General features: G+C 43.3%; 1 protein-coding gene across 5 annotated transcripts in view; it reads left to right on the top strand.

Annotated features, from left to right (window-relative positions):
- The window catches only part of CLYBL (citramalyl-CoA lyase), a 216,290-nt gene that overhangs the window by 164,913 nt on the left and 26,280 nt on the right, over positions 1-25,097 (top strand). For 2 of the 5 annotated variants that reach the window (XM_068164468.1, XM_068164678.1), the window contains exon 7: positions 1,388-1,512. In XM_068164468.1, coding sequence (XP_068020569.1) covers positions 1,388-1,512 — 125 coding nt within the window. Of the gene's footprint in view, positions 1-1,387; positions 1,513-1,763; positions 3,865-17,682; positions 18,337-25,097 lie in introns of those variants that run through there. The other 3 variants (XM_068164602.1, XM_068164535.1, XM_068164756.1) reach the window with 3 other exon arrangements.

The following is a 25,097-nucleotide window of genomic DNA, read 5'->3' as shown; positions in this document are numbered from 1 at the left end:
TTCTTTCTCATTACATTAAGTAGATGGTGCTGCTGCGTCCCCAGATTTTGTCTGCACTCCCACGTTATGACTCAGACCCAGTGCAGTCTGATAAAAATAATCCCAAGTTTATTGCAGTGGTTAGTTTCATTTAAAATAGGTGTATCTCTCCAGTCACACGTGAGACTTCTTAGACCAAGTGATGGGTTGATTTCTAGCATACGGTTGGAGAGATGTCGGTGAGAACGTGGGAGCAGCCCCCGTTGCACACAAGAAACCTCCTTAGTTCCGGACGCTTCAAACTTCTCCCTTTGCGTGCAAAAATCTCTCTCCCGCGAGAGGCTGCAGCGTGCTGCGGGGCGGGACGGCACGGCCGTGGGACCCTCCCTGTGCTCGGGACTGTTCACTTGATGGCAGGTTTGCAGGATCAGGCTCATCCCTCCAACTGCTGTAGCTCTCTGGCACGGGAGTCATTTCTTCCACAGGCAACTGGGCATTACGGGAGCTTCTTTTTATTAAAACACTTTGAATACAAAGTGCAGAAATCACAGCAGTCAGTGAAATGTCCTTAGAAATGAACTAACAATGTCAAGCCTTACACTTTTTAAACTGTCAAACAAATTAGAAATGTGTTTGTTTTAAGGTAGCTAAATGCAATAACATTGAAATGGATTATGTGGCTGTCTATTCACGTTTGAAAACGTCTGATAGGAAAAAAAAGCAACATCTATTTTTGTTTACTTAATGTATGTTTATACAAGAAATTATTCTTTTTTAAAGTGTTTCACAAAACCTGCTAATTGTTTAATAAGCTGGTGACTAAATATATATTCCAACCTACCTGCAACTGCTAACTATTGCAACAATTTAAAGAGCATTGGTGATTTTGTGATGCTAAGCCAGTACTGAGAATTTAGGGCATGATTGTTATGTGACTGGTGACTTTTCAGTTCTACAAATCTCTTGCCACCTCCTTCAGATCTCATTTTCTGAATGTATTCTAACATAACTTAAGAGTGGCTGGAACTGTTATTTATATAGTTAAATTCAGGGATGCACTGTACTGAAGTGTTACCAACTCCCTGGACAAACAGGTGCACCTGAAATGACTGAGAAATGTATGGATTGAAATGAGGAAGGGGAGGAAAAAATCTTGGGTTCTTTGGAACAATATTGAATGCAGGCATAGAGCAAGGTATTTTTATTTTTAAAAGAATAAAAATAAAAAAGATAGCAAAAACCTATCTGCCTGTTGTGCAATTTAAAAAAATGAAAGAAATCAAGTAAAATAATTAGTTAAAGTGCAGGAAAGTCTGCGAGGCATATGAGAGCCTCAAGTGGTTGGAACATTTTGCTTGAACATCTGTTTGTTGATGCGTGATTCTGGTGTTATTAATCTTCTTTGTAGGTAAGCAGGTGATTCACCCCAACCAAATTGCTGTTGTCCAGGAACAGTTCTCTCCGAGCCCTGAAAAAATAAAGTGGGCACAAGAACTGATCTCCGCTTTTGAAGAGCATCAGCGATTGGGCAAGGTAAATGTTTTGTTAATATGCCATTGTAGAAATCAAATTTGAGTAGTATTTAAGAGTTAGACAGAGTGGTGATGGCTCTTTGCATTTATCTTATGAATTGTGCTGTGACTGGGAGTAGTGCTCATGAAATCTGTGTCCGGATAGGCTACGGAGTGTGTATTTATTACAAATGTGTCATTTCTCAATATCTTTACAAATATATCAGCTATCTTTTCCTGCCACCTGTTTTAACTTTAATTCTTTGATTACAGAGCCTTTTGGGCACCTGCATCTTTCTACAGCACTATTGAATTAAAGCTGCTTCTCCAGTATGCCACAGTATCATGGTGTTTCTGTCAGTGGAAAATACTTGCTATCAAAGGGCAGGTAGCCTGGCAGATGAGTTGATCTGCTTGTGCAGACATCATTTGTAGAAAGAAATAAACAGATTAGGAAGTCTTGGTAATTTTTTTGTTTTGGTTTGGGTTTTTTTAAATCTGTGTTGGTAAACCTGTTTCTCTTTTGGGGGTTTGATCCTGCAAACCCCCCTAGTAGTGAGCAAATTTACGTCTGAGCAGAACTGCTTGCAGATTGTGGTTCTTAATCATTAAAACTGGGAATGGTTTATGTGCATTTGTACCAATTGCTGGACCTGAAATTTGGATAGAGGAGAAAGCAGATTAACACTAGAATATGATTGTTCCTAATTTAGTGCATCATTGAGTCTCACGTTTCCTGCTCTGTGGGTTTCTGCTATGTAAATATTGCGGTGGTGATGCACAATCTGTCTCCACTTTGTGCCAGTAATACTTAAATTAGGGGTCGCCTGAAGGAAGATTTTATGCTAGTTGCGGCATTGTCAGTTAATTATCTTTAAGGTTATTTGCTATAATCCAGTTTGCCTCTTTTTGAAAGGGGAAAAAAAATAAGAAAAAAAAAAAAGTTGCAGCTAAATATGTTTATCTTAATTGCAGCCAAGCCTGGGCTAGTTAAAAAGCAAAGTCCCAATGTCAGAACGGGGAGCACAGATGCGTGGGAACGGTTCGTGTGTGCTTGTGTTGCATTCAAGTGGGAGACAAATCTCTTTGGGAGTGAGATTCATATATAAGATTGTGTATAGGCTCTCAGCTTTTATCAGGTGCTGTATAAAACATTTCTGTATGTTTCTCACTTTCTGGTGGGTAGAAATAGACTGGTGCACATGCCTTCCCCCATTCCCCTGCATTTCTGGTGCTGCAGGTGTTGTGCATTAGAAATGCTAAAAAGGTGAAAGCAGAAATTATGCTTTCATCTCAGAGTAGAAATGTGGCAAGGTATTTGCTGTGCTCTACCCTTCTCTTATCATATCCCCTCTGTGGTACCTGGGTGTTTCCAATATGCCCACGACTACAATATTTGGCTGTTGTCACAAGTAGTTATTTCAGGTTCAGTATAAGGATGCTGTATGCCTGTATCTCTTTCTTCTCTTCCCTTGATTTTGAAATGCAGTTGTCTTCATGCAAACAACTTAGAAATAGAAAATGTATGATTGTTTTTGCCCATTACTTCAATTTACAAAGGTTGGCTCTCTTACAAAAGGCATCATTATAAACATACCGTTGGTGCAAATGTTTAGGCAGGTAGATGCAGAAAGAAGGAAGTAAAGTGATATGTTCAGACAAACGTTATTTGTATTTGTGATGTGCATAACCCTATTCATTCAGCTGAATTAAGTGTCAGAAACCCATCTAAGGAATACCCCTGTCACATGAAGAATCAATGAGAAGAATGGACTAAATTTAACTCTAAACCCAGTATCACACAATCACGAAGTCGATTGTGTTTAGTGTTGAAGAATTCTGTATTAGGCAAGCATTAATCTTTGGATTTGTTTTGCAGCTGCTGTTCTATTGACACAATGCTGGTTTCTTGCTTACATCAGCTGTTCAGTGAGGTTTTGTTTGGATTTGGGGGATTTTTTAATTTTTTTTTTAATAAATGCTTTTGAAATATGTTATAAGCATCTGTAATCAGCTGCAAGAAAAAATTTGCTGAGACTTTGTGGTTTGGGCTATGTCTTTTTACCAACCAGGTTGCATGCTTGATATATTTTTTTCATGTAGCCATCTATCAATAAAAAGGGACCAGCAGGTTAATGTGTGAACTTCTGGATCTTATATCACCACCATCTTGCCAGACTTCGTAACAAAACTGGAACAATAGTTTTCCATGTAGTACTGCAAACTTCTTAACTGATTTCCAGTAAGAAGAGCTGGGACAGTCTGAATACTTAATTTTTTTTCCAAAGCAAATTTATCTCACTGAGGGGATCTTCTTGCTCTGCATCCTGGTGACATGCTAAAATGTAAGTAATAACTCTTCCCCTACCACCTCCCGACAAATACTCCACACAGCAGCTTTAGTAATCCTTGTGTCCTAATGAAACACCTCTTCTGTCTTCCTTTTCCTTTTATTATATGAAAGAGTTCGTGTCAGTATGACTGAAAATATAGCTGTGGTTAATATGGTTGAGACTTGCCATGTTATTAATCAAAGTTGAAAGCCTGGAAAATATAAATGTGAGGGATTTGTGCAGCTGTTTGTGTGGCAGGCAAGTTACTGGTCTGCACTCTCTGGGATAATTATTAATTAGGTTTAAAGTTTGATGCCCTTAGTCAACACATTTTTTAAAAACAGCAATAAGCTATTCCAGTTTGAGAGCTACAATTGCTGTAATAATCTGTCTTTGAGAGAAGGCTGAACCAGGCTACTTCATTCCGGAGACACAGTTGCCCCAAAATGTGAGTACTGAGGTCAGGAATAATCAGGATCTCATATGAGCACTGTGGATCTGGAGATGCTGTGGCAGTGTCCAAACAGATGGAAATTAGAGAGCCAACCAGCTAGACAAAAGTATTTGGGCTTGCCTTAAAGAGATAGTCCTGTGTGAGGGATTGTTTTGGTTTGACTTCCCGGTTGCTGGGGGGTTGGGGAGCTATATTTTTAATCTTTCTGAAAAATAACATATCTAGGAAATAAATAGTAAATTAGGAGACAAATGTTGGAGAAGTGCGTTTTGTATTTTACATAGTCATTTATTAAGTGCTCTCTTTTATCTAGAACGTTGAGATCTCCAAATGAAAGGTGTTTAAAAAGAAAAGTATTATTTCCCCATCATTTCCATATGTTTCTAGTAGAATTGCATTAATAGGAGATAGGGAAAAAATAATAATAATCCTAAAGAAAGCAGTTATAGCTGTTGGGAAGCCTAAACTGAAGAGAAATGTCAGTGTGCTCAAAAATTAAAAAGAAGGTTAATAAAGCTTGTTCTGCTCATCTAAAGGACAATTTCTCCTCTGAATTTCTGAATTATTTGTACCACATTAAATAGGGCAGTGAGCTTATAAATCGAGATTGACTCCAAGGGGGTAGAGTTAGTGGGAGAAGTTACTAGGTTATTTCTAGAATAAGGTCTGACTTCTATCAATGAAGGTACAATAGTCTTTACTATGTGAGTAGCTTCTACGTTTGCATTACCAATATACTGGATACAGGAAGATAATCTATATGTAATTAGTGTTTCTATATGACAAGAAAGCATGACAATGAAAAAAGAATTTTTGAGCCATTCAGATTGTAAGCACGCCAGACACAATATCATTATTGTAATGAGATCTTCCCAAATCACCTGGGTTTTGAATAAAATTCAGGCAGAAAGAAAAGCAGAAGAGTGAAGTCAGAACATGCTTGCACATTTATCTCATGTGCTAATTAATAAATGCTTTCAAAGCACCTGCACATTAAACCAGGGACCAGCTAAATGTTGCTGTGGAGGTCGCCTGTCAAGTGAGGATTATTTTGAGGTGAGATAAGTAATTCACAAACCCAAGCTCTAGTATGGATAAAATATGTTAGATCCTGTGGGGCAAAACAGAAGAAATATATGTACGTGCCACCTATGAATGCACACAGTGCTTCTAAGAAGACCTTTAGCATATGTTTCTTGCATTATGTTCTTTGCCATTGTATATCATATTCCCAGTGGCTGAGGAATAATATATATGAACTCCAGCTATTTGACAAACTGTACGGTTTCTTTTATGGACCTTTCCAGGACTATGAAAAATCTTAGGAATGCATTTATTTACACAGCATCTACCCAACAAAGGAATGGAAATTTCCAGCAGTGGCTCCCTTATAATGCTCTTTGTTTAGGAAAAGCTACCCCAAGCCACTGTATCTTGGAGACAATGTGCCCTCGTGCTTGGGCCACATCCAGCTCCCACTGCCACCCGGGAGGTCTCTCCTCACTGCCCTCCCTCTCCTGGCAGTGCCACAGCCCCTGGGAGAACTCTCTGTGTATGGCCCCAGCCACAAGGGACCTATCTGGTCCCAATCCAGCATGTGGCTGTTGGAAGAGCAGGACCATGCTCTGGGGACAGCAGGTTCCTCTGAGCTGTCTCCTGAGAGGCAGCTGGAACATCCCTCTGGCATGAGATGGTGTGGGACCCCATTGACCCACAGGGGTTAGATCATGCTTTATAAAGCATTATATCTTAGGGCTTCATATGGAGTTGGCACTGCAAGAGCAGCTTGGCTCCCCACTCCCCCTGCCCAGGACTAACTGCAGGCAGAGCTCTGAGGTGCCACCAGCTAAGATGTGTCTCATCCTGGGGTAGCATGGGCAGCATGGGGTACCTCTGTCAGCTGCTGTCAGCCCTGGCTTTGAGGATACAGGGCATTTGTTGTCGTTTATGTTAATTAGGCAATGTATATTCCTCACAGTGCAGAGTGAGGGATTCAGGGATTTGTGATACATTGCCAGCTTTTATGAGCTTCAGCCTTAAGAAGTACAGGCTCAGGTGCATCTCTGTGCAAAGACGGAGAGCACTGGTGGGATTCAGGCATGGGTCACTGTTACATCGTTGGGACTTTTTTTAAAGCATCCATTTTTACTGTGAAAATTGATGACTAGAGATAGAGCTCATATTAGTACTTTAAGTTTCTCTATAGAGTCTTATGATTTGAAAAATATTTTAGAAACATGTTTATGCCACAGTCAAAGGCTTTTCCTTAAGAAAGATCCTTCTGGGGGCAAATGTTGAACCTATGCGATAGAGCAGAAGGGGCTGTATTAGCTAATTGCTTGTGCTATACTGGTTCCTGGACGCGCACAATCAGTCCTGAGGGAGTTATGCCAGGTGGGGAGAGAAGGAGACAGATTTTACTATGCAGGGCTGCAAAAGCTCCTAAGCAGGGCAGAAACTCCTACAAAACATTTTCTTGCCAACTCCCCCCCCCGCCCCTAACCTCCATTCCCCAGCAGGCATTCAGTGGCTCTTAATCTGTTTTCCTCCACTCATTAAAACCTGTGTCCAAAACGCAGGGGGAGAGGGACTCGGATGGCGCTTTGACATTTCCCGCAGGGAGAAGTTTCTCCACAAGCCGGGAGCAGAAGGACGGATGACATGCCCCTCCATAGCCTTTCCACCTGGAGGTAGCTCCTGAAGGAGGTGGCTGCTGTCCTGGGGGACGCAGACCCTGCAGAGGGCATGGGATGGCACCCCTCTGCATTCCTCCTCAGTAAGGCATGACCCCTCTGTCCTTGTCAGCTCAAGGATGTGCATGCAAGAAGTCGTTGAGGCTGCATGAGTGTCCTTGATTTTGGAAGGGCCGTGCTGTGCTGTGCTGGTGTGCTCCCAATGCAGGTGGTGCATTTTTGAGGGCATGGGGTGGGGAGACACCCGTCACTGCAGACACCTGCCCACTGCTCTGCCAAGACCTGCTCTGCACCCAGCAACCTACCAAGGCAACTACTTACCTTCCAAATTCCTCTTTAAAAAGCATTAACAAGCACTCACGAGCCTCATTTCAGTTTCCAAAGCAGGATCTAACCAGAGATGTAATATTCTGACCAGATGGCTCTTTTTAAGGCTTACTGAGGGAATTCGTAAGTCTGTACAGCCAAAATATTGTTTCAGTTAATTTAAGTAGCAGCAGTCTTGCTGCCTCTTCATTCCTCTCTGTGCTAGTCGCCTCTTCCAGGGACCCAGAGAAGCTCTCTGCAAAAGCTCCATCAGCTGAAATAGAGAATCTCAGTGAAAAATGGCTGATCAGTCCTGTCCAGGAAATGAACCTGAAATTAAATAAAATACAGAATACAAAAATACTGGCAATTCCATTCTCACTGGCAGAACCAGCTTCACTCCTATTACTTTTCTCGCCTCTGTCTTATTTTACAGCTTTCTTCCCCTGCAATATCAAATTACTTTTGTGTGTCCTGTAGTCATTTACGTCCAGATGAAACTTTCTAGTCTGTATTTAACAATTTGCCTCCATGACTATGAACCTCAAGTTGACTCTAAATGAATTAATTAAGGGCATAAGAGGATACTGAAGTCTTAATATTTGTTACTTTTCATTTTCCTGTATAATAATCACAATGCTCACAAGGGGGGAAAAATGCATGGTTGGATAGAATGCTTGTCCAGGAAGCTGCCTTGGTGCTATAAAATAAAGATTTACTTGGCAGCAGCAAGCGTGCTCTCTAGGATTCTTCCGTTCCCAATGCATTATAAGATGGAGGACAGCAACCAGTGGAGAATATCCCTGATTTCTAGGACTTTCTACTGTTTCTTTAATTTTATTCTCTCCTACTCTAGAGGAGTACACAGGAAGGCAATGGCCACAAAGAGAATGAAAGTAAAGAAAATGTTAAAAACAAAAAGGAATGATAAACCCATGTGTCTGCCTTTCATTCAGGGATCTTAAACAAGTTGTTTGCTCAGCGACAAGTAGACATTTTAATATTTCTGGAGCTGAACCAAGCAGGATTCCCTGGCCCATCTTGGCCTAAGTGGTTGTCCTCAGTGGTTCAGGCAGCTTGTAAGAGGGAAAAACAGCTTGTCTGGCTCACACAGCAGGGCAAGATCCGAAGCGGGCTTCGAACAGTAATATCAGGTAGAGCGGAAGGGAAGGACTTTGTAGGTCCTCAGTTCTTCATCTTTTCTGCCTCACTGTGGACTTGAGGGATCACAAAGTCCTTCCTACCTGTTCAGCTTTAGAAAAGGCTTTTTCTGACAGAGTTCTTGTACTGCTACTGGGGAGTTATTTGTGGTATAAATTAATCTCTCTTTCAAGTGATTGTCACTCTTTACTTCTTCACTTTTTGTGTCCCTCCTTCTGCTGCCAGAGGTAGAAGTCTACCTGACTTTACAAATCAATTAATCCTCTGAACTGAGGTAGAAGCCTACCTGACATTACAAATCAATTAATCCTCTGAACTAACTGCTTATACTCTGGTGAAATTTACACTACTGAAAAGAAATAAGGGTAGTGATAGTTAGTGTTCTCTTCACATCAACAAAATGGCAAGAAACTTGCTTGGTGTTGATACATTGCAGAATCCCCTTCCCAGTCATCTCTTTCTTCAACAGATCACAGAGACCTACTGAGCACCTCCTCTTGCCAAAAGCACATTTTTGACAAACCTCTTCAGGGATCATTTATTTTCCCCAAAGATTTTGTATTTAAGTCATTTCTCCCATTATGTTGTTACCAAAAATGGATGAATGTTAAAGGCTTCAAAGGAGAGGATACAGAAACACGTGTGTGAAGTCTTCAGTTTTGTCATATATGACCACACTAGTTATTTGGGCAGGAGGACAAGTGTAATATTTATAAGTAACATGATGAGAAATTGAGAGAGACAAGGAATGAGAGACCTGCTGAAAAGATGCTGAAAGAATGCCATAGTTATGTGTCAATGTGATCTGGAGGCAGGACAGGCCTGAGCAGAGAGGGAGGAGAGACATTGTCTTGTTACAGTCTGAAAATGTGTTCAGTTGACCCAGATATCATCAAACATTTCCTAGCAGCTCACTAACCTTTGGAAGTTCATCTCTAAAATGTGGCATTGTGACCCAACTCTATGCTGACTCTTTGGCTACAACTTGCAGAAGAAAAAAAAAATAATAATTAAACCTGCATTCAGCACCATCACAGCTGTCAGTTTATTTCCTTCTCTTGACTTCCCAAAAAATATTGTTTCAACCTTCTGTTTCAAGGGAAAGTCATTCCTTTGTAGTCAGCATAATCACTCCTCCCCCAGGCACAGACCCAATGCCATTTGCTGTGACCAGAACTCTCTTATCTTTTGTTTGTTACCTGTAAGCAAATCCAAGCATTCTTTTTTTAAGCCCTAAAGCAAAGATTTCCAAATTTCCTCTGCAGGGGGTTGCTTAAACTATGTGCATTTTCATTTAATCCTAGGGGAATTATCTTCTTCAATGTCATGTTTTCTGGGGGGACTCTTTGCCATCCACCTGCTTCCTTCCCTTCTCAGAAGAGCAAATCTGCCCTTCTTCCAGAATACAACACTCGTATTTCCTTAGACTAGTTACTGTTGTGCAGGATTGCAGAGAATGTTATCAGATCCAAACAGATTCTGGTGGGCTTATTCCATGTATTTTTGTGGTTTCCAAGAAGTCATAACTAGATCTTTGGGTTTTAATACCGGGCAAGGCATTGAATTATCATGGAAAGAATTAATATTTTTTGGATAACCCACATCTGGGAACCTGGGGATGCTTGTTCTCCATTTCCCCTTGTGGGAGGCAGGCAAGGTTTGCATTGGCCAGCTGGCATCACCCATTCTGCTCATTTCCATTTAGCCTGGCATCTGCCCACAAGTGCTGATACAGGTCACAGGGGTTGGAAGGGGACTTACATAATCATTTATTTAGACAATGGCTGTATTCACGCATAGCTTCTGTCCCACATTACCCGAGCAATGCGGGAGCCCTGTTTGATTCGTGACATCTCCCGATGAAGGGGGTGGAGGAGAGAAGGGTGTCTGGCTCACTGCTCCCCCTATCCCCATTTTCCCTAAGTCCTAGGTACACATTTGCTCAAAAGCCAGCCAAGTCTGACAAGGAGATAACTACCACACATTCATTGCATGTATTTATTCTGCAGATGAAAGTATTGCTAGCTCAGCTGTTGAGAAAAGTAACTGAAGAAAACCAAAGTTCATCAGAAAGCGAGTGCTGAGCTGAGTGCTGTCAAAGGCCCTCCCCTCACTCATGAGTTTGCTTGTCTCCTGAGCAACAATCTCACCTAACTTGTGGCAGAGATATTTTTGGCAATTTCATAAGCATTAAATAACCCCTATTTTAGACCTGTACTTAATTCAAAATCCAGCAGCAGGTGCTTTCTTACCCCTGTTGCAATTTCATGAAACATGAGCTTGTCTTGCTTTTCCTCTTTTTCCACTGGCCCAGGGACCCAGAGTCTCCCCTTTGCCAAAGCCTTATCTACTCACCAGGATCCCCTAGTACTTCCAAGCCTGACATCTGAATTTCATGGCTAGATTCCTGATGTAAACTGCTTTTGAAAAATTTGGTTGTCTCTACTTTGTGTCCCAGCACAGCCCATATTTTGACAGACACAACAAATGCACATAGATCTATTTGCTACATTCTTTCATCTGTTGCAAGACTATTGATGGGTTTTTTTTCTTTCTACTGTAGACAAGTCACAAACTTAATGTAATCTTTAAAATATCTTGAAGAAGGTTCTGGCCATTATCACATGGGAGTTAAAGTTGTTGGCAACAGGTGTGATGAGATGTGATGGAATGGGACATGAAATCAAAGGTCTATTAGCAAAGGCTTGAAAATTATCAAGGTAATTAATAGAAACAGCAGTGGTGCCCAAAACAGTACACACAGTCCTCGCAACCAGTGCTCACATTTGGTGTCCCGTATGACATCAAACAGAAAGCCAGCAGACTTTTGGAACTTAGAGGACTTATTTGGTATTTCAAAATATATATGCTTGTACTCTTTAGGAAAGCAAATCCTCACATTCAATGTAAATTCAAGTGATTAATAGATTCCAGCAATCTAAGAAATGAGAGGTCTACAATAACTCTCTCAGTGAGTTCATTGCAGTCATTGAGATGGATGTGAACAGAGGCACGGATAACCACAGATGGAGCAAACACTGAGGAAAAAGCCACAAGCATTCCCAGGTGCAGGAGTACATCTAATTCTTCCATCTCATCAACCAAAGGGTCCTAGCTCATCTGATCACTGTCCCACAAGTCCCAGAAGAATTATTATTTTACTTTAATTAACTCATGTACTTTAATCCACAGCTCACAGAGAATTGCATCACATTACTATGAAGGGCCTTAAATATTCTGTATTATGGTAGTTTTAGCCATCTTATTTATTTTGTTAACCCACTGGTACATTAGGAAACAAAATAGATGGGAGTAAACCCCCACATAGTATTGTATATTAGATAAAAAGGTTTCAGTACAGATGAAGAAATGTGATATTTTCCTTTCCCTGATCTTCTGGAAAAATATGAATGGTACCTCACTTGTGATCCTGTCTATCCCCTGTTACTGTCAAAGTTAACACAACTTGACCATCCATGACAAACACTAGCAAGAGAATTGACTGTATCATTTCTTCCCCTTTCCTGGTTGCATCACAACATATTGATCCCCAGACAACACAGAAATCACGGACTCTGAATCCCATCCATTTAACTTCTAGAAAGGTATAAAAAGAACTTATACTCTATTTATGAGGTGGTCATACAGATTTACCGAGCTCTTAACTACTCCCAAAACTTCACAGTGCAGATGTGTCCTGGATGCCGCCACACAGACACACACAAAAGGAATAAGTCTCCATGTTCCAGGAGACACTACATTAACATGTTCCTCTTTTGGCCACAGCAAATAACAGAACAGTGCTGAGATGCTGAGATGTAGATGCTATTTCCAACAGGTAAAGGATATCTTTAAGGATGACATATAGATATGGCAAGAGCCACGTCCCAAGATCCATGGCAACACATGACCAGAGTTGTCTTCTAAGTTGTAAAGAGCTTAAACTTGGGTAGATCCAAGTTGGTTTTGGTAGTGGCTGCATTTATCTGAAAGGAGGTTCATAAGGTATAAACATAACCTTTGCCAAACTGATGTGTTACAAAACTTGGTTCTGCATCTCTTCAATCTCTCCACAGCCACCTGGAGCTGCTGAGCTGTGTACATGACTGTTCTCTGTTAACTCTGCCTTATCTCTTCTCTCATCTGTAGGCTGCATCTTTGTTTTCATTTGGAGCTGACCATACTCAATTCTCTTTTTTTCCAAGACTGTCACTTTTTGCTGTTCCCTTCTGAAAACAACAACAACAACAAAAAAACACACTAGCAGCTTTCTATAGTTTTGATTCCCTTCCAGCTGTTTTCTGTACTTGCCAGAAGCCTTCTCTGTTCCATTCTCAAAGCACTTCAGGACATACTGAAATTCAAAGTAGAGCTGTTAAGACCTTAGCCAGCATGGCCTGAATCTTGCATGAATAGATGTTATGTTTTTTATGATGTTACTACTGTTTTAACAGAACATTAAACGTCGTTGTGAATTTATTGCATTCAAATACTACATGATTCCTAGGGAATGCAGCAAATTGCACAGTACTGGGCCTGCATCATTTAGCCTAGAGAAGGTGTTCTGATGCAAGAGATGGAGATGGGGAAGCGATGACTTGATGGGCCCTGTGGTCAGCTGAAGTGACCAGGCAGAGAGAAAATAAGCTAGATGAGTCTGCTGCCTTCTTGCTCCGCTCTCACAGAGCTATTCAGAAGGATACACCTTTGAGTCTTTCCTCATTTGTCAGTCACCTGGATAGGACTCTTAACTAGTTTCTGTCATGACCCAAACAGGAAATGCTGCCTGTCCACTTTATTCCTTGATTTCATCCTGCTAGTCTGCCCTGACAGAGGCACACTGTGGTCAGGCTGAGGGAAGCCAAAAGTTTTGCAAACACAAAGCTCTCTGCTACGTTGTGCTGCTTTCACAACAGTACAGTGTAGGCCAGCCAAAGTGCTCATAACAGCTCCCATCCTCTACAGCCTGGTGAGTGCCAAAGTCACTCTCTTTCTCACAAGGCTTCACCCTTGGCATATCACTGTGCTGCTGCATGAAGGATGGCACTGGCTAAGTCCAGCAAAATATAAAATCGTAGAATGGTTTGGGTTGAAGGGGCCAGTGAGAGGTTACCAGTGTCCAATTCTGGGCCACTCAGTTTAGAAAGGACATTGAGACACTTGAACGTGTCCAGAGAAGGGCAACGAGGTTGGTGAGAGGCCTTGAGCACAAGCCCTATGAGGAGAGGCTGAGGGAGCTGGGATTGTTTAGCCTGGAGAAGAGGAGGCTCAGGGGTGACCTCATTACTCTCTACAACTACCTGAAAGGTGGTTGTAGCCAGGAAGAGGTTGGTCTCTTCTCTCTAGCAACCAGCACCAGAACAAGGGGACACAGACTCAAGCTGCACCAGGGGAAGTTTAGGCTCGAGGTGAGGACAAAGTTCTTCACTGAGAGAGTCATTCGTCATTGGAATGTGCTGCCCAGGAAGGTGGTGGAGTCGCTGTCCCTGGAAGTGTTCAAGAGGGGATTGGACGTGGCACTTGGTGCCATGGTCTAGTCATGAGGTCTGTGGTGACAGATTGGATCTGATGATCTTTGAGGTCTCTTCCAACCTTGGTGATACCGTGATACCTAGTCCAACTTCCTTGAAATGAGCAAGGACATCTTCAATTAGATCAGGTTGCTCAGAGCCCTGTCCAACCTGATCTTTAATGTTTCCATGGTTGGGGATTCCACCACCTCTTTGGACAACCTGTGCCACACACAAGTGTTTCACCACCACAATTGCAAAAAAAATCTTCCTTATATCTAGTCTAAATTTCTTTTAGTTTAAAACCATTACCCCTTGTCCTGTAGCAACAGACCCTGCTTTCTTATAGGTCCCTTTTAAGTACTGAGAGACCATAATAAAATCTTCCTGGAGCCTTCTTTTCTCCAAGATGGACAACCCCTGTATTGTCAGCCTCTCTGCAGCATTTCAACAGGAGGCAGTGTCTTTGGCCCACAGAGACACCCATTCTCCAGAAGGGCTGCACTTCCAGCCTGCTGTCAGGTGAATACCACAGCTGTCCACTGTTCCTCTACTGCTCATACCACTCAAATCACTTGCACCGTTACCCAAAGTGCATCATTACTCAAAGACTATTCCCACCAGCAGCAGCTCTGCCTCTCAGCTGCATCTTCTCCCAGCTCCCCCAGCAGCCTTTACCTGGAGGGCCTATCTGTCCCCAGAGCAGATCCTGATGGAAGAGTCTTTTCACAGGTTTTAGAAAAGGCTCCCACTTAAATATGGTTACGTGGGGAGCAAGAACCAAAGCCACCAAACACAATGGATGCAAACCACAACCTCACAACATGCACCCGTCATTGCTCCCATTCACACTGCAAACTTCTTGAAGAACAGACCTTTGGTCTCACAGTTGAACTACTAGAAGTCTAAGACCAGGCTGGAAGCATAAAATTGCTGAGAAAATTAGTCAAAAAGAAAATTTAGGTCCATGACTAAAATAATCCCCAGATTAATGCTATCAAAGCAAATTATATTTACAGAAAGTCTTGTTTTCTTTATATGCATGTGAGAGAAAATCAAAAAAAGGCTAAAGGCAAATTTCTTCTAGGAGAACTGGAAAAGAGAGCACGGGGGCAAAGCTATAATTACTGGCATTTCCTATCTGTTGAAACCTGTGGGTGGAAAGAGAGGCAGTCAATAGAGTATATTCCATGGAATTACAATCGGTTTCTTTTCCTGGACTTTAGCTCAATGCTGCAAATTAGCAGGAAGAAAATAAGCCTCAGAGTGAACAGGCAGAGAAGCCAACTTCTTCATATTGCTCTTTGCTGTCAGAAAAAGGAATATTTTTTTTTCCTTCACGAATTCAAATTTCGAGCAGCCCAACCTACAGTTGCACGCTGACAGTGAGCACAGGACAAACGCTGTTTCATTAACTCCTGCTTTCTAAAAATGACATCCCTACCCAGATTCATCATGCTCCAACTTAGGCATCAGCAGTGGTACCTGACTTCAGAGCATCATGTATGCAGTGAGCGGAAGGGAAAAGACCCTCTCAATCACGATTCAGACCACCAGATAAAAAGTGATGTATTGTTATTAATGATCTGCTGGTGGTGGTGGTAACATAAGGTTGAGTGGTTGCTCTCTAGGTAAGAAATTCAATTTGAAGTATCTACCCATGAGTATCTGTCAGTACCATTATTCTCCAAACTCACTTGAAATACTACAAGCTATAGTAGGAAATACTACTTTAAATTAAACAAATTTTAATTGTTAGGGTTTTGATGGCTTTAATACAGCCTGCTCTTACAGCAACAATATTGATTTGTACTAGATTACTGTTATAAAGTGAATTTTTGTCTTAACTGTTCCAGAATATGGCTTAACATTTAATTAACACCACTTCAGTCAAGCTTGATATGTTACTGGGGCGACACAGTTCCTAAACAGTTTTGTAAATAGGTCCCATTTTTGTAAATTAGTTATATTTTCACTTCGCTTACTAGGAACCACTGTTAAATGATTAATAAACCTGAAATGAACACTAGAAAACAATAAATAGCTTGTTCTCCTCTGCATTTCTCTCACTGTGTTTGCACAGACACACATGCCTCTACTGTTTTTACCCTGTTCTCAGTCAGCCTTACTCACTGTCAAATATAAGGCCAGCCTGTGATCCCATATCGATTGCAGCAGGACATTAAAATGGTGCTCAGAGCTTCACAGAGATGCCTTATGCAATGCTGGGGCCAGGCCTTCAGTTCTGAATTCTTCAGGGAAGGGATTGCATCTTTATATTTGGTTTTTTTCAAGAATGTGTCAAAGTACTGTCAGAATTGCAAATAAGATGTGTGCTGAACTTTGGCATGTCTTGATGCAGTCTTTTATCTTCAAAATCCTACCTCAACAACACATCTGTGGATTAAAGCATCCAAGGAAGTGAGTTGGGTTTGGCCTAGTTTAAAACACGTGTCTTCTGTTTAACTATGATTCATAGTTAATTATTTTAAACTTGTCACCATGGTACTAACACAAAATCCCTAGAGAAACAACAGGACTTCTGAAACCTGTGCTGACTTGCTCGGTGAAGAACTTTCTCCTCACCTCGAGTCTAAACCTCCCCTGGCACAGCTTGAGACTGTGTCCCCTTGTTCTGGTGCTGGTTGCTATAGAGAAGAGACCAACCCCTTCCTGGCTACAACCACCTTTCAGGTAGTTGTAGGGGGCAATGAGGTCACCCCTGAGCCTCCTCTTCTCCAGGCTAAACAATCCCAGCTCCCTCAGCCTCTCCTCATAGGGCTTGTGCTCAAGGCCTCTCCCCAGCCTTGTTGCCCTTCTCTGGACACGTTCAGGTGTCTCGATGTCCTTCCTAAACTGAGGGGCGTTTGTCATTGGAATGTGCTGCCCAGGGAGGTGGTGGAGTCACCGTCCCTGGAGGTGTTCAAGAGGAGATTGGACGTGGTACTTGGTGCCATGGTCTAGTCGTGAGGTCTGTGGTGACAGGTTGGACTCAATGATCCTCGAGGTCTCTTCCAGCCGTAGTTATACTGTGATACTGTGACTCTCTGATGACCACCACTGAGGCACACGGGCTAGTCCACCATCTGCTTGGAGAAATTTGCTAGATGTGGCACTGAGGCGGGCTTTACATTGGCTGCAGAGTAGATCTGGGCAGTGTTACCTCACTTGTTTTTTTCAGCTTTCACCTCAGCCCCTGGCTCTAGGCACAAGCCCAACCTATTGTTAGCACTGAAGATCTGATGGCAAAGGGTAACAGCACAACCTCAACACACCCCAGAGTCAGGAAAACTTTCCTCCACCCCAAACACTTGTTGCTATTTCCAGGCAAAGATTTTGCACAGGCCCTGTAGCACAGTCCCAGGGCTGGAGGGTGATGCTGCCCATGGGAAGCAGAGCTGCCTCCCAGACAAGTTCATCAGCCCCTCCACCCCCAGCAGGCTTGCATGGCCTCACTGCTCTTGGTCTTCAGTGTTTGCCAGCTAGAGAGGCTGAAACATGCAGGCTGCTTGCTGGGCTTCTCTTTGCTCTCTCTTTTTGCCTCCTCTTTGGAGCACTCGGCACCCACCACATTTCTTTAAACACTTTTGCCCTGTCTCATTTGGTTTGTCTTCTAAAATTCGTCCAGGATTCCTGGGGGAGCTGATGTTTCTTGGATGTGTTTTTAAAGAAAAAGTCGAGCCAACTGCAATTTCCAGATCTCCTCTCAGGAAGTTTATATTCTCTCTTTTCCAGGGAGCGTTTACTTTCCAGGGGAGCATGATCGACATGCCATTACTGAAGCAGGCACAGAACATTGTTACGCTTGCCACAGCCATCAAGAAAAAATGAGCTGGTAAATGAAGCTCTCACCATGGGGCCCCAGTAGCTGTTTTAAAAGATGACTATAATACTTGAGGGGGGGAAAATTAAAGACATCAAGCTTAAGCAGAAATTCATTTCCATTTTGCAGATCTGTCATAGTTTGCTTGAGAGAATTGCTAATTACTAAAACTATTTCTGACTCAACCCACTGATTGGTCCTGCAAGGCTCAGGGACTGCAGGGACTCATGGCCTGCAACAAAGTTACATCAACAACTGTGTGACCTCACAAAAATTACTATGAATGCAGGATTATGACTTCACTGAAGGAAAAGCAAAATGTAAGCCGTGGGCTCCATCAGAAGAGCAGATGAAAACTGAGTCAGTCACTCTGTATCTACACTTATTCCCACTCTGGTGTAGAATTCCGTTCAGAGAGGACAAAACCTCTAATAATTACACATCGATTGAAATAATTGCCATGAAAATCATGACCCTATGCGGGCTTCCTATTCCCCACTCTCACCCCCCCACACCACCCTTTCTGTAAATGTGCAACAGCCATTAAAAAAAAATTGCTCGGACAATGTGGGACTCTTGACTTTCTTCTCTTTTTTTAAAGCACTCACTATTCAGAGTGTTTCCTCCTGGAAGCATCCAGCGCGGGAAGGGTTGGACGGCAATAAACTTGTAGTTTTCGGAGACACAATACAGCAGAACTTGTGCATATGGTCTCGAGTCAGATTTACATCACATTAGGAATACGACTGCAGGTCATGTGGGCCGTGTGGTTAACGGGCTTAGTAAAGCTGTTTTGAAGAGGTTAACCCAGCTTGTAGTAAGGGTAAATAAACATAACAACCAGGCATTGTCCTCTATTCAGCATGTACTCTTATATGGAGGGCTAAAGGGTATTGAAGCTGCAGAGGATCAACTTGTGGTTGCCAGAGGACTCCAATGAAGTTTGAAACACCAACAATCAGAGATTTTGTTTCTGTTCCTCATTAAATCATGAGCTTTTGTGCTCAGACTATGAACGACTGTTCTTTAAGAAATTAACAGAATGGGAAGTTTTAAACTATGCACCAACCTTTTCATGACCTACACAGCAGCAATGCTGCTGCACTTAGACAAACACCGCGGGGAAGGCTGTTCTGTTTATTTAAATTTGTAAATAGAAAACAGTTGGTTTTTTGGTTTCATTTTTCACCACCTCCATGGCCATTTTACATATGGAGTCACAGTGGTTTATTCCTTCCATCTGCTTGCTTTGTATGCTTCCCCTCCGTCTCCAAGCAGCAATTTTAAACATTTGGGGAGGGGGGAGAGGAAGGAGGGAGGGGTGTATTTTTGGTTTAATTAAGGTGCGAGGAAAGGATGGGAGAGAAAACAGAAAAACAAACAAACAAAAAACCAAACCAAACAAACAAAGCCTCACGTGAAAACTACCGTGGAAACAGCGAGGAAAGGGAGTGAGGGGGCAGCAGGTGCCCCCTGGAAAGCCGAGGGGCACGAGTGGGCTCAGCCCGGAGGGAGGAGGAGTTGCAGGACCGGGAACGGTCGCTCCGGCACCGAGGGTGCAGGCGGGGGACGGGAGGGGGTCCCCGCTTACACCCCCACGTCTGCGCTCTCTGCGCCGCCCTGGCCCGGCGGCTGAGCCCCTCCGCCTAGTTTGGGGACCAGCATCGCGGGCCGACGTTATCCCCTCCACCGTGAGATCCCTTACAGTGTGGGGACCTCCGGGCTAATCTGATTAATTAAAGACTACCTGTTTATATTGCGCCTCTCAGCTCCACAAGCACTCCCCCCCAACACTCACCCCCCACCCCTCGCCCTGCATAGCAGAGCACCCTTCGTTATTAATTCTTGACCGACTAAATTACGGGTAAACGCTATTAAAACATTATCAGAACTAATGAGAAACAATTACTTAGAAGATGAGCTGGGACAAGCCGGAGCTGGGCACAATGTGTGGTTATCCCCACAGATTACGTTAATAAATCATCAGGTGCAAGGTAAGACGGAGGCGAGGCCTGGCGCAGGGAAGGGAAAATGAGATTTATGAGATACAGGGTTTGGTTTGCGGGGGTTTTGCGCACACACACACACACTTTTTTTTTTTTTTTTTTAATAACATTTTTTTCATTAATCTCAATAGGACCCGTGCGGCGTGGATTGTTTTATTCCCTTAATACCGCGCCCGGGGAGGAGGAGAGGGGGGAGGAGAGAAAAGGATTTTAAAAAAATAATGTCTTCATTGTTTTACTGAAGTATTAATGACACCGTGTGACGAACCCACGGGACCTGCGCGGCCACGGAGGTAGCGCGAGGGGCGGTGGAGGCGCCCCCCACTCCCTCATTAAACCCCAGAACTATTAATAAGCTCTCTTGAGGTGTTTACGCGCAACCTGGCTGCTTAAGTAACTTCATTTCGTGACCCGTACACGGAGAAATCGAATATGCAAATAAATTGTTGGATATATTCAGATTTCCCCTTAAATTTCCCCGACCAAGTACTCACACAGCACCACCCCCTTCAGTGGAAAACCCTGCTCCCATTTAACAGTCCGAACGATTTTCGCTTTATGAGAAATAAAATCCGATTTATTTGATTTTTTTTCGTTTATTTCAGGAAGCTTTCCGTGGTATTTTTTTTCCCCCGGCTTTATTCTTGTCCTCTTGCTTTCTTTTTCTCTCTCTCTTTTTCTTTCCCGCCTGGTGCTAGGCAAGCAATTGATGAAACAAAACAGATTATAAGATTAGCGGCAGGATTTTGTGCATATTAATGATAGGGAAGGGCACCGAATGGGTTTGTAATTGCAGATCTTGCGCTTGGGATTGGGAACTGTAGCCCTGTTACAGCAAAGACCCCCCTGCGAGGTTTTCACATTGGAACTTAGGAGAAAAGTGAAAAGGTAATTAGGAGAGCACAACATTGAAATGTTAAAGCACTTATTCTTTCTTTCAGCGTTCTGTTTTAAAAGGAGGAAAACGGGCAAAATGGAAAATAAATTACTTTCAAATAAGTAGGTTAGCACCTGAATGCTGGTGCGCATTTCCCGTCTATTTTTTTTTTTTCACTCTTTCTGTCAATTTTTTTTTTTTCTCCCAACTTCTAGCAATTATTTAGCAGGGTGTTCTTCTGAACCTGCTATCCAAGCAGCAGAAGCGGGGGAAGGGAGGGCAGGAAGACCTCGGCAACCCAGGGGCACTCCGTCTGTGAGGTTTGATGCGCGTATCGGCAGGAAAGTAGTTCGAAACTGTGATTTGAAATTTAGAGGCATTTCTTATTGTTGGGATTTGGTCGGGCTTATGGTTTGGTTGGGGTTTTGTTTGCTTGGTTGGTTGGTTTGGTTTTGGAATCGGGGTTTACAAGGAAAAGGTTGGTTTGGTTTCCTCTTCGACACAAGCACCCAGTGTTATTTTAGCAAGGGGTGCGTCGGGTCCCCTGCAATATCGAGAAGTAATCTGACACTGAATTTTAACTCTTATTAAGGGTCCTTCCTTGCTTCTTGGGCTACTTCAATCTTCCTCCCCCTCTGAGTTTACTCTTCCTAAAATCCGAATTTTGGGGGTTTAAAACGTAGTGCTCCTTCCCTGGCTTTCCTAATCCTTCTCTCCTGTGATTATCAGTGAAAGATGACTGAGGTTTAATGGCACCTACTCGCGTGTATTGTTTTAATTCTGCCTTCAACGGATCTGGTGGAAAGTTTGCTTTGAAAACTTTTTTTTCTTTTATTTTCTTTTTCTTTCTTTCTTTTTACGAGCTAATAGGACAGAGTATCTGCTCCTTAGGCAGTAATTTCTGATTTCGAAGGGGGCGGGGATGGGAGGGAGGGGGTGTAGAAAGCAAACCCAACTTTGACCGAATTTCGTCCATCCCGTGGATCCAGCCCTCTCTTCCCCCACTTCCACCTCCCTCAGGCTCCGAGCAGGGCAGAGACAGGACTATTTTTGAACTGTTTTAAAGACGAAAATTGGAGAGGTGGAAATAAATACCCGTGAGGGCAGTATATTACTTTCTATTTTTTCCAGTGCCCCAGGACTTGGGAGGGGAGCCCAGCGGGACAGGCAGGGAGTGATAAAATTTGCAGGAGCTGCCGCTCTGACGAAAGGGGGAGTCGTCATCGCTTCCCGGGGCCAAGAAGCTGCCAGAGGCACCCGGAGCACCGGGAAGGGACCCGCGCAGCGTCCCACACAGCCGCGGGACCGCCGGGCTGCAGACGCGGTGGGGCAGTGCGTGGAAGGAGGGAGAGAGAGAGAATGACTTTTGACCCTATGGGGACTGGAACAGGTCATGAATACCGCAGAGAAAGGGAAGCGGGGAAGTGGAAGGACGAAGGGGTGCCTTAATCACACCAGCACCAGAACGGTCTCCTCTGGCTGCCCTCTTGCCCACAATACCCGTTCAGTCAGGACCAGGGTTGCTGTGGAAACTCCACCTGCAGAGAAGTGCACACAGAGCAGCCTGACACCAGTGGTGCTTGTAAGAACCGGCAAAGAAAACAGTGCCCTTCCATCTCCTTTGTCCCTTCCTTCCCACTCACAGTCCCTACTGGGTCTTCTTCCCTTGGAAAACCCCAGCCCTCCCTTTGCCCACCAGCAGTGGGTGTCCCTCACTGGCAACAGGGCAGGGGAGGGCTTCTCTTCACATTTGGAGGTGCAGAGAATGAGATGCAAAGCCATAACATCCTGCAGGTGCCCATACAGCAAACAGGAGAGATCACGTATTCTCACTATGTTTAGAGTTATTGCTTCCCAGATTAAGTCTGAAGCTCCCAAAGCAAATACTGTAAGGTACTGTTCAGTATAATATCTTCTTGTATAATAACATACAAGAGGTCAAATTCCTAAAGCTGTTGTAGATGCCTGCTGTCTGCTGGCACCATTTAAAGCTGATCAGCCTGGTGAGAATTAGGGGTGCTAAATGCCTGTGGTACCTTCTTGGGCCTCTGTAATTTAAGCTGTGGCTCCATGTGTCTTTGGGTCTTACCATTTTATTCCTCTTTCTGCTAGCACAGGTAATGCTGTTAAAGTTATGATATAAAGTACACATATCACCAGTTAGGAATTTTCCAAAGTAAAACTTGCTGAAGGTAAAAATTTTGTCCCTGTGTCAGACTTGCCTGCAACAGCCTAGAATTTATGAGACATGTTCAAGCTTCTGGGAAGACCCAGTCTAGGCTTCCTGATACCCAGACTTCATTCCCGGCTTGCTTTTGCAGCAGTCCCCAATATATAGCAGTGTTTGTGCAGGTATGGTACACTATGGGCTGCCACTGGAAATGCTTCATGTTAACTCTATATGGCCTGTGTTACATAAAGCTGCAGTTTGAATACAGTCAGCAGCACATGTACCACTGCAAATCTGACCATCACTGACAGCCCTGACTCCAGTTTTGTCATCCAAATGCCTGTGACTACTTGCATTTGAGGGGAAAAGTGGTGGCAGAAGATGTGCAAGGGCTGCCCAGTTACATTGCTGGTGTTGCTGTGTGACAGCACAGGTAGGAGAACATAATCATTCTTTTCACTTCCATTCTTTTCAGTTATCAGAGCATTGGCTGTCAGTATTTGTGCTTTATTGTTAGAGTTTTAGAAGATTCCCCAGGTCAGAGTTCAGGGAAGAGCTGTCTGTGGTCTCTGCCCATAAGGTGCCTCAGAAGGAGCTCCGCTGGGCAGAAGCCGCCCGTCCCTCCTGCCTTGCAGCACAGCCAGGCCTCGACCTCAGCACTCATGTGACTGACAGGGTATAAGCAAAAGCCAACCTGTGCATTTGAAAATCTTCAGGCACTTTCAGCTTCACATCATGAGGCTCTTCTCAGAGAATGCTTAAAATAAATAACAGGTAGAGACATCTATTGCTGTATTTACAACTAGTTTTGAAAAAAAAAGAAAATTTAAAGGACAAAACATTCCTGTGCTAACATCAAAATCTTTGTTGGTGCAGACCTAAGATTTTGCAAGGAGTTACAAAGTCCAGAGGGGAACTGGATAGCTGAACTTCACCACATGGTTGAATATGATTTGCTGACTATTAAGGATATGCCAAATTTACAGGAAAAAAAACCACACAGTAAGTTCAGTAAAAATTGTAAATGTCTTTGCATTGTAGCTGTATCAGGTGATTCTTTCTTCAATGCTTCACTAGCACTGGAGGTGTACGTGAGGGTGATTATTACAGTGCACATTTGCTGTCAAAGCCCAGAGAAATTAGTGTGTCTTTGTGCCTGGGTTTTTCTGACACACACAGACATTCCCAAGTACAGGCAGACACAGAAAATTGGAAGGCTGTCCCATTTCATGTGGAGGGGAGATGTAAAGATCTGTGCTGGGTTTCTGCCCTTGCTCCCCCATTATTGACATCAGTTTGTGTCAAGTTTACCAAAAACCCTGCTGCTCTAACACTCCATTTGAGAGGCAGAGGGGGAAGGATAATTTTTTTTTTAATTGCTTCCCTGGCTATAAATTAGCATGCATTGGGCTATTTTTTTTTTCCCCATGAACAAAAGCACAATTGACAGTGAAGCTTAAAGAAAGTGAGGAGGGAGCTCTGAGCTGCAAGGCTCCCCAGCGTATTGAACCTGAGCAGGGGGAGGCCTTGTCTGTGCCCAGAAGTGGAAGGGCACTGAGAACTACAACAAAACAACAGGGATTTTTATGTTTCACTGACTGTTTTTGCAGCTGCATCTTCCTCCCCTCCACCTCCCTCCTCCCCCCCCCTCCCCAGTTATTTCATGTGAGAACCAAGAATGAAAATAGAAGCCATGACTTTCCCTCCTGACACAGTCAATGTGTGTAAAACTGGGCCAGAACTCACCAGAGATCTGAGGTAAGTTGTAAGTCAGTGCTATGGACAAAGGCAAAACCTGGTTTGTGCTTCTACACCATATTTTATTTCTGCTACTACATATGTAAAGACAGGGGGTTCAGCATGATCCCCCAGGCTCCTGATGGCATTTGAGGAGGAGCTGTCAGAGCTCCACTCCCCCTCAGTGCACACCACCCATTCATCCCTAGAATATCTGATAAAACTTCACATGGTAAAAAGCTCATATAAGGTGATTTTTCTCCAGAGCTATCTGTGGAAGTTCTTACGCTATCTCTGGAAGCACTTCTCTCATACATCCATTTATTGACCTGAACAAGGAACTGACTATAAGTAAGAAGTAGGTGGACATTGGCCAGAAGCTGGAAAGCAAACACTAACAGAGAGGTGGCCTAAGGAGAGGGGAAATAGAGGTGGAGAGTGGCTGAGAAAGGCTAAGGGAGGGGGCTGGAGAGGACAGATCCATGCCTTGCTCTCCATACATAGGCAGAAATTAGTTCAATTTGCAGCAAAGGGCAA

The sequence above is a fragment of the Melanerpes formicivorus genome, unplaced genomic scaffold (assembly GCF_026170545.1).
Source record: "Melanerpes formicivorus ecotype bairdi unplaced genomic scaffold, bMelFor1.0.p_v2 SCAF_1, whole genome shotgun sequence".
In the NCBI taxonomy this organism is placed as follows: domain Eukaryota; kingdom Metazoa; phylum Chordata; class Aves; order Piciformes; family Picidae; genus Melanerpes; species Melanerpes formicivorus.
This window is presented reverse-complemented; position numbering and strand designations above follow the sequence as displayed.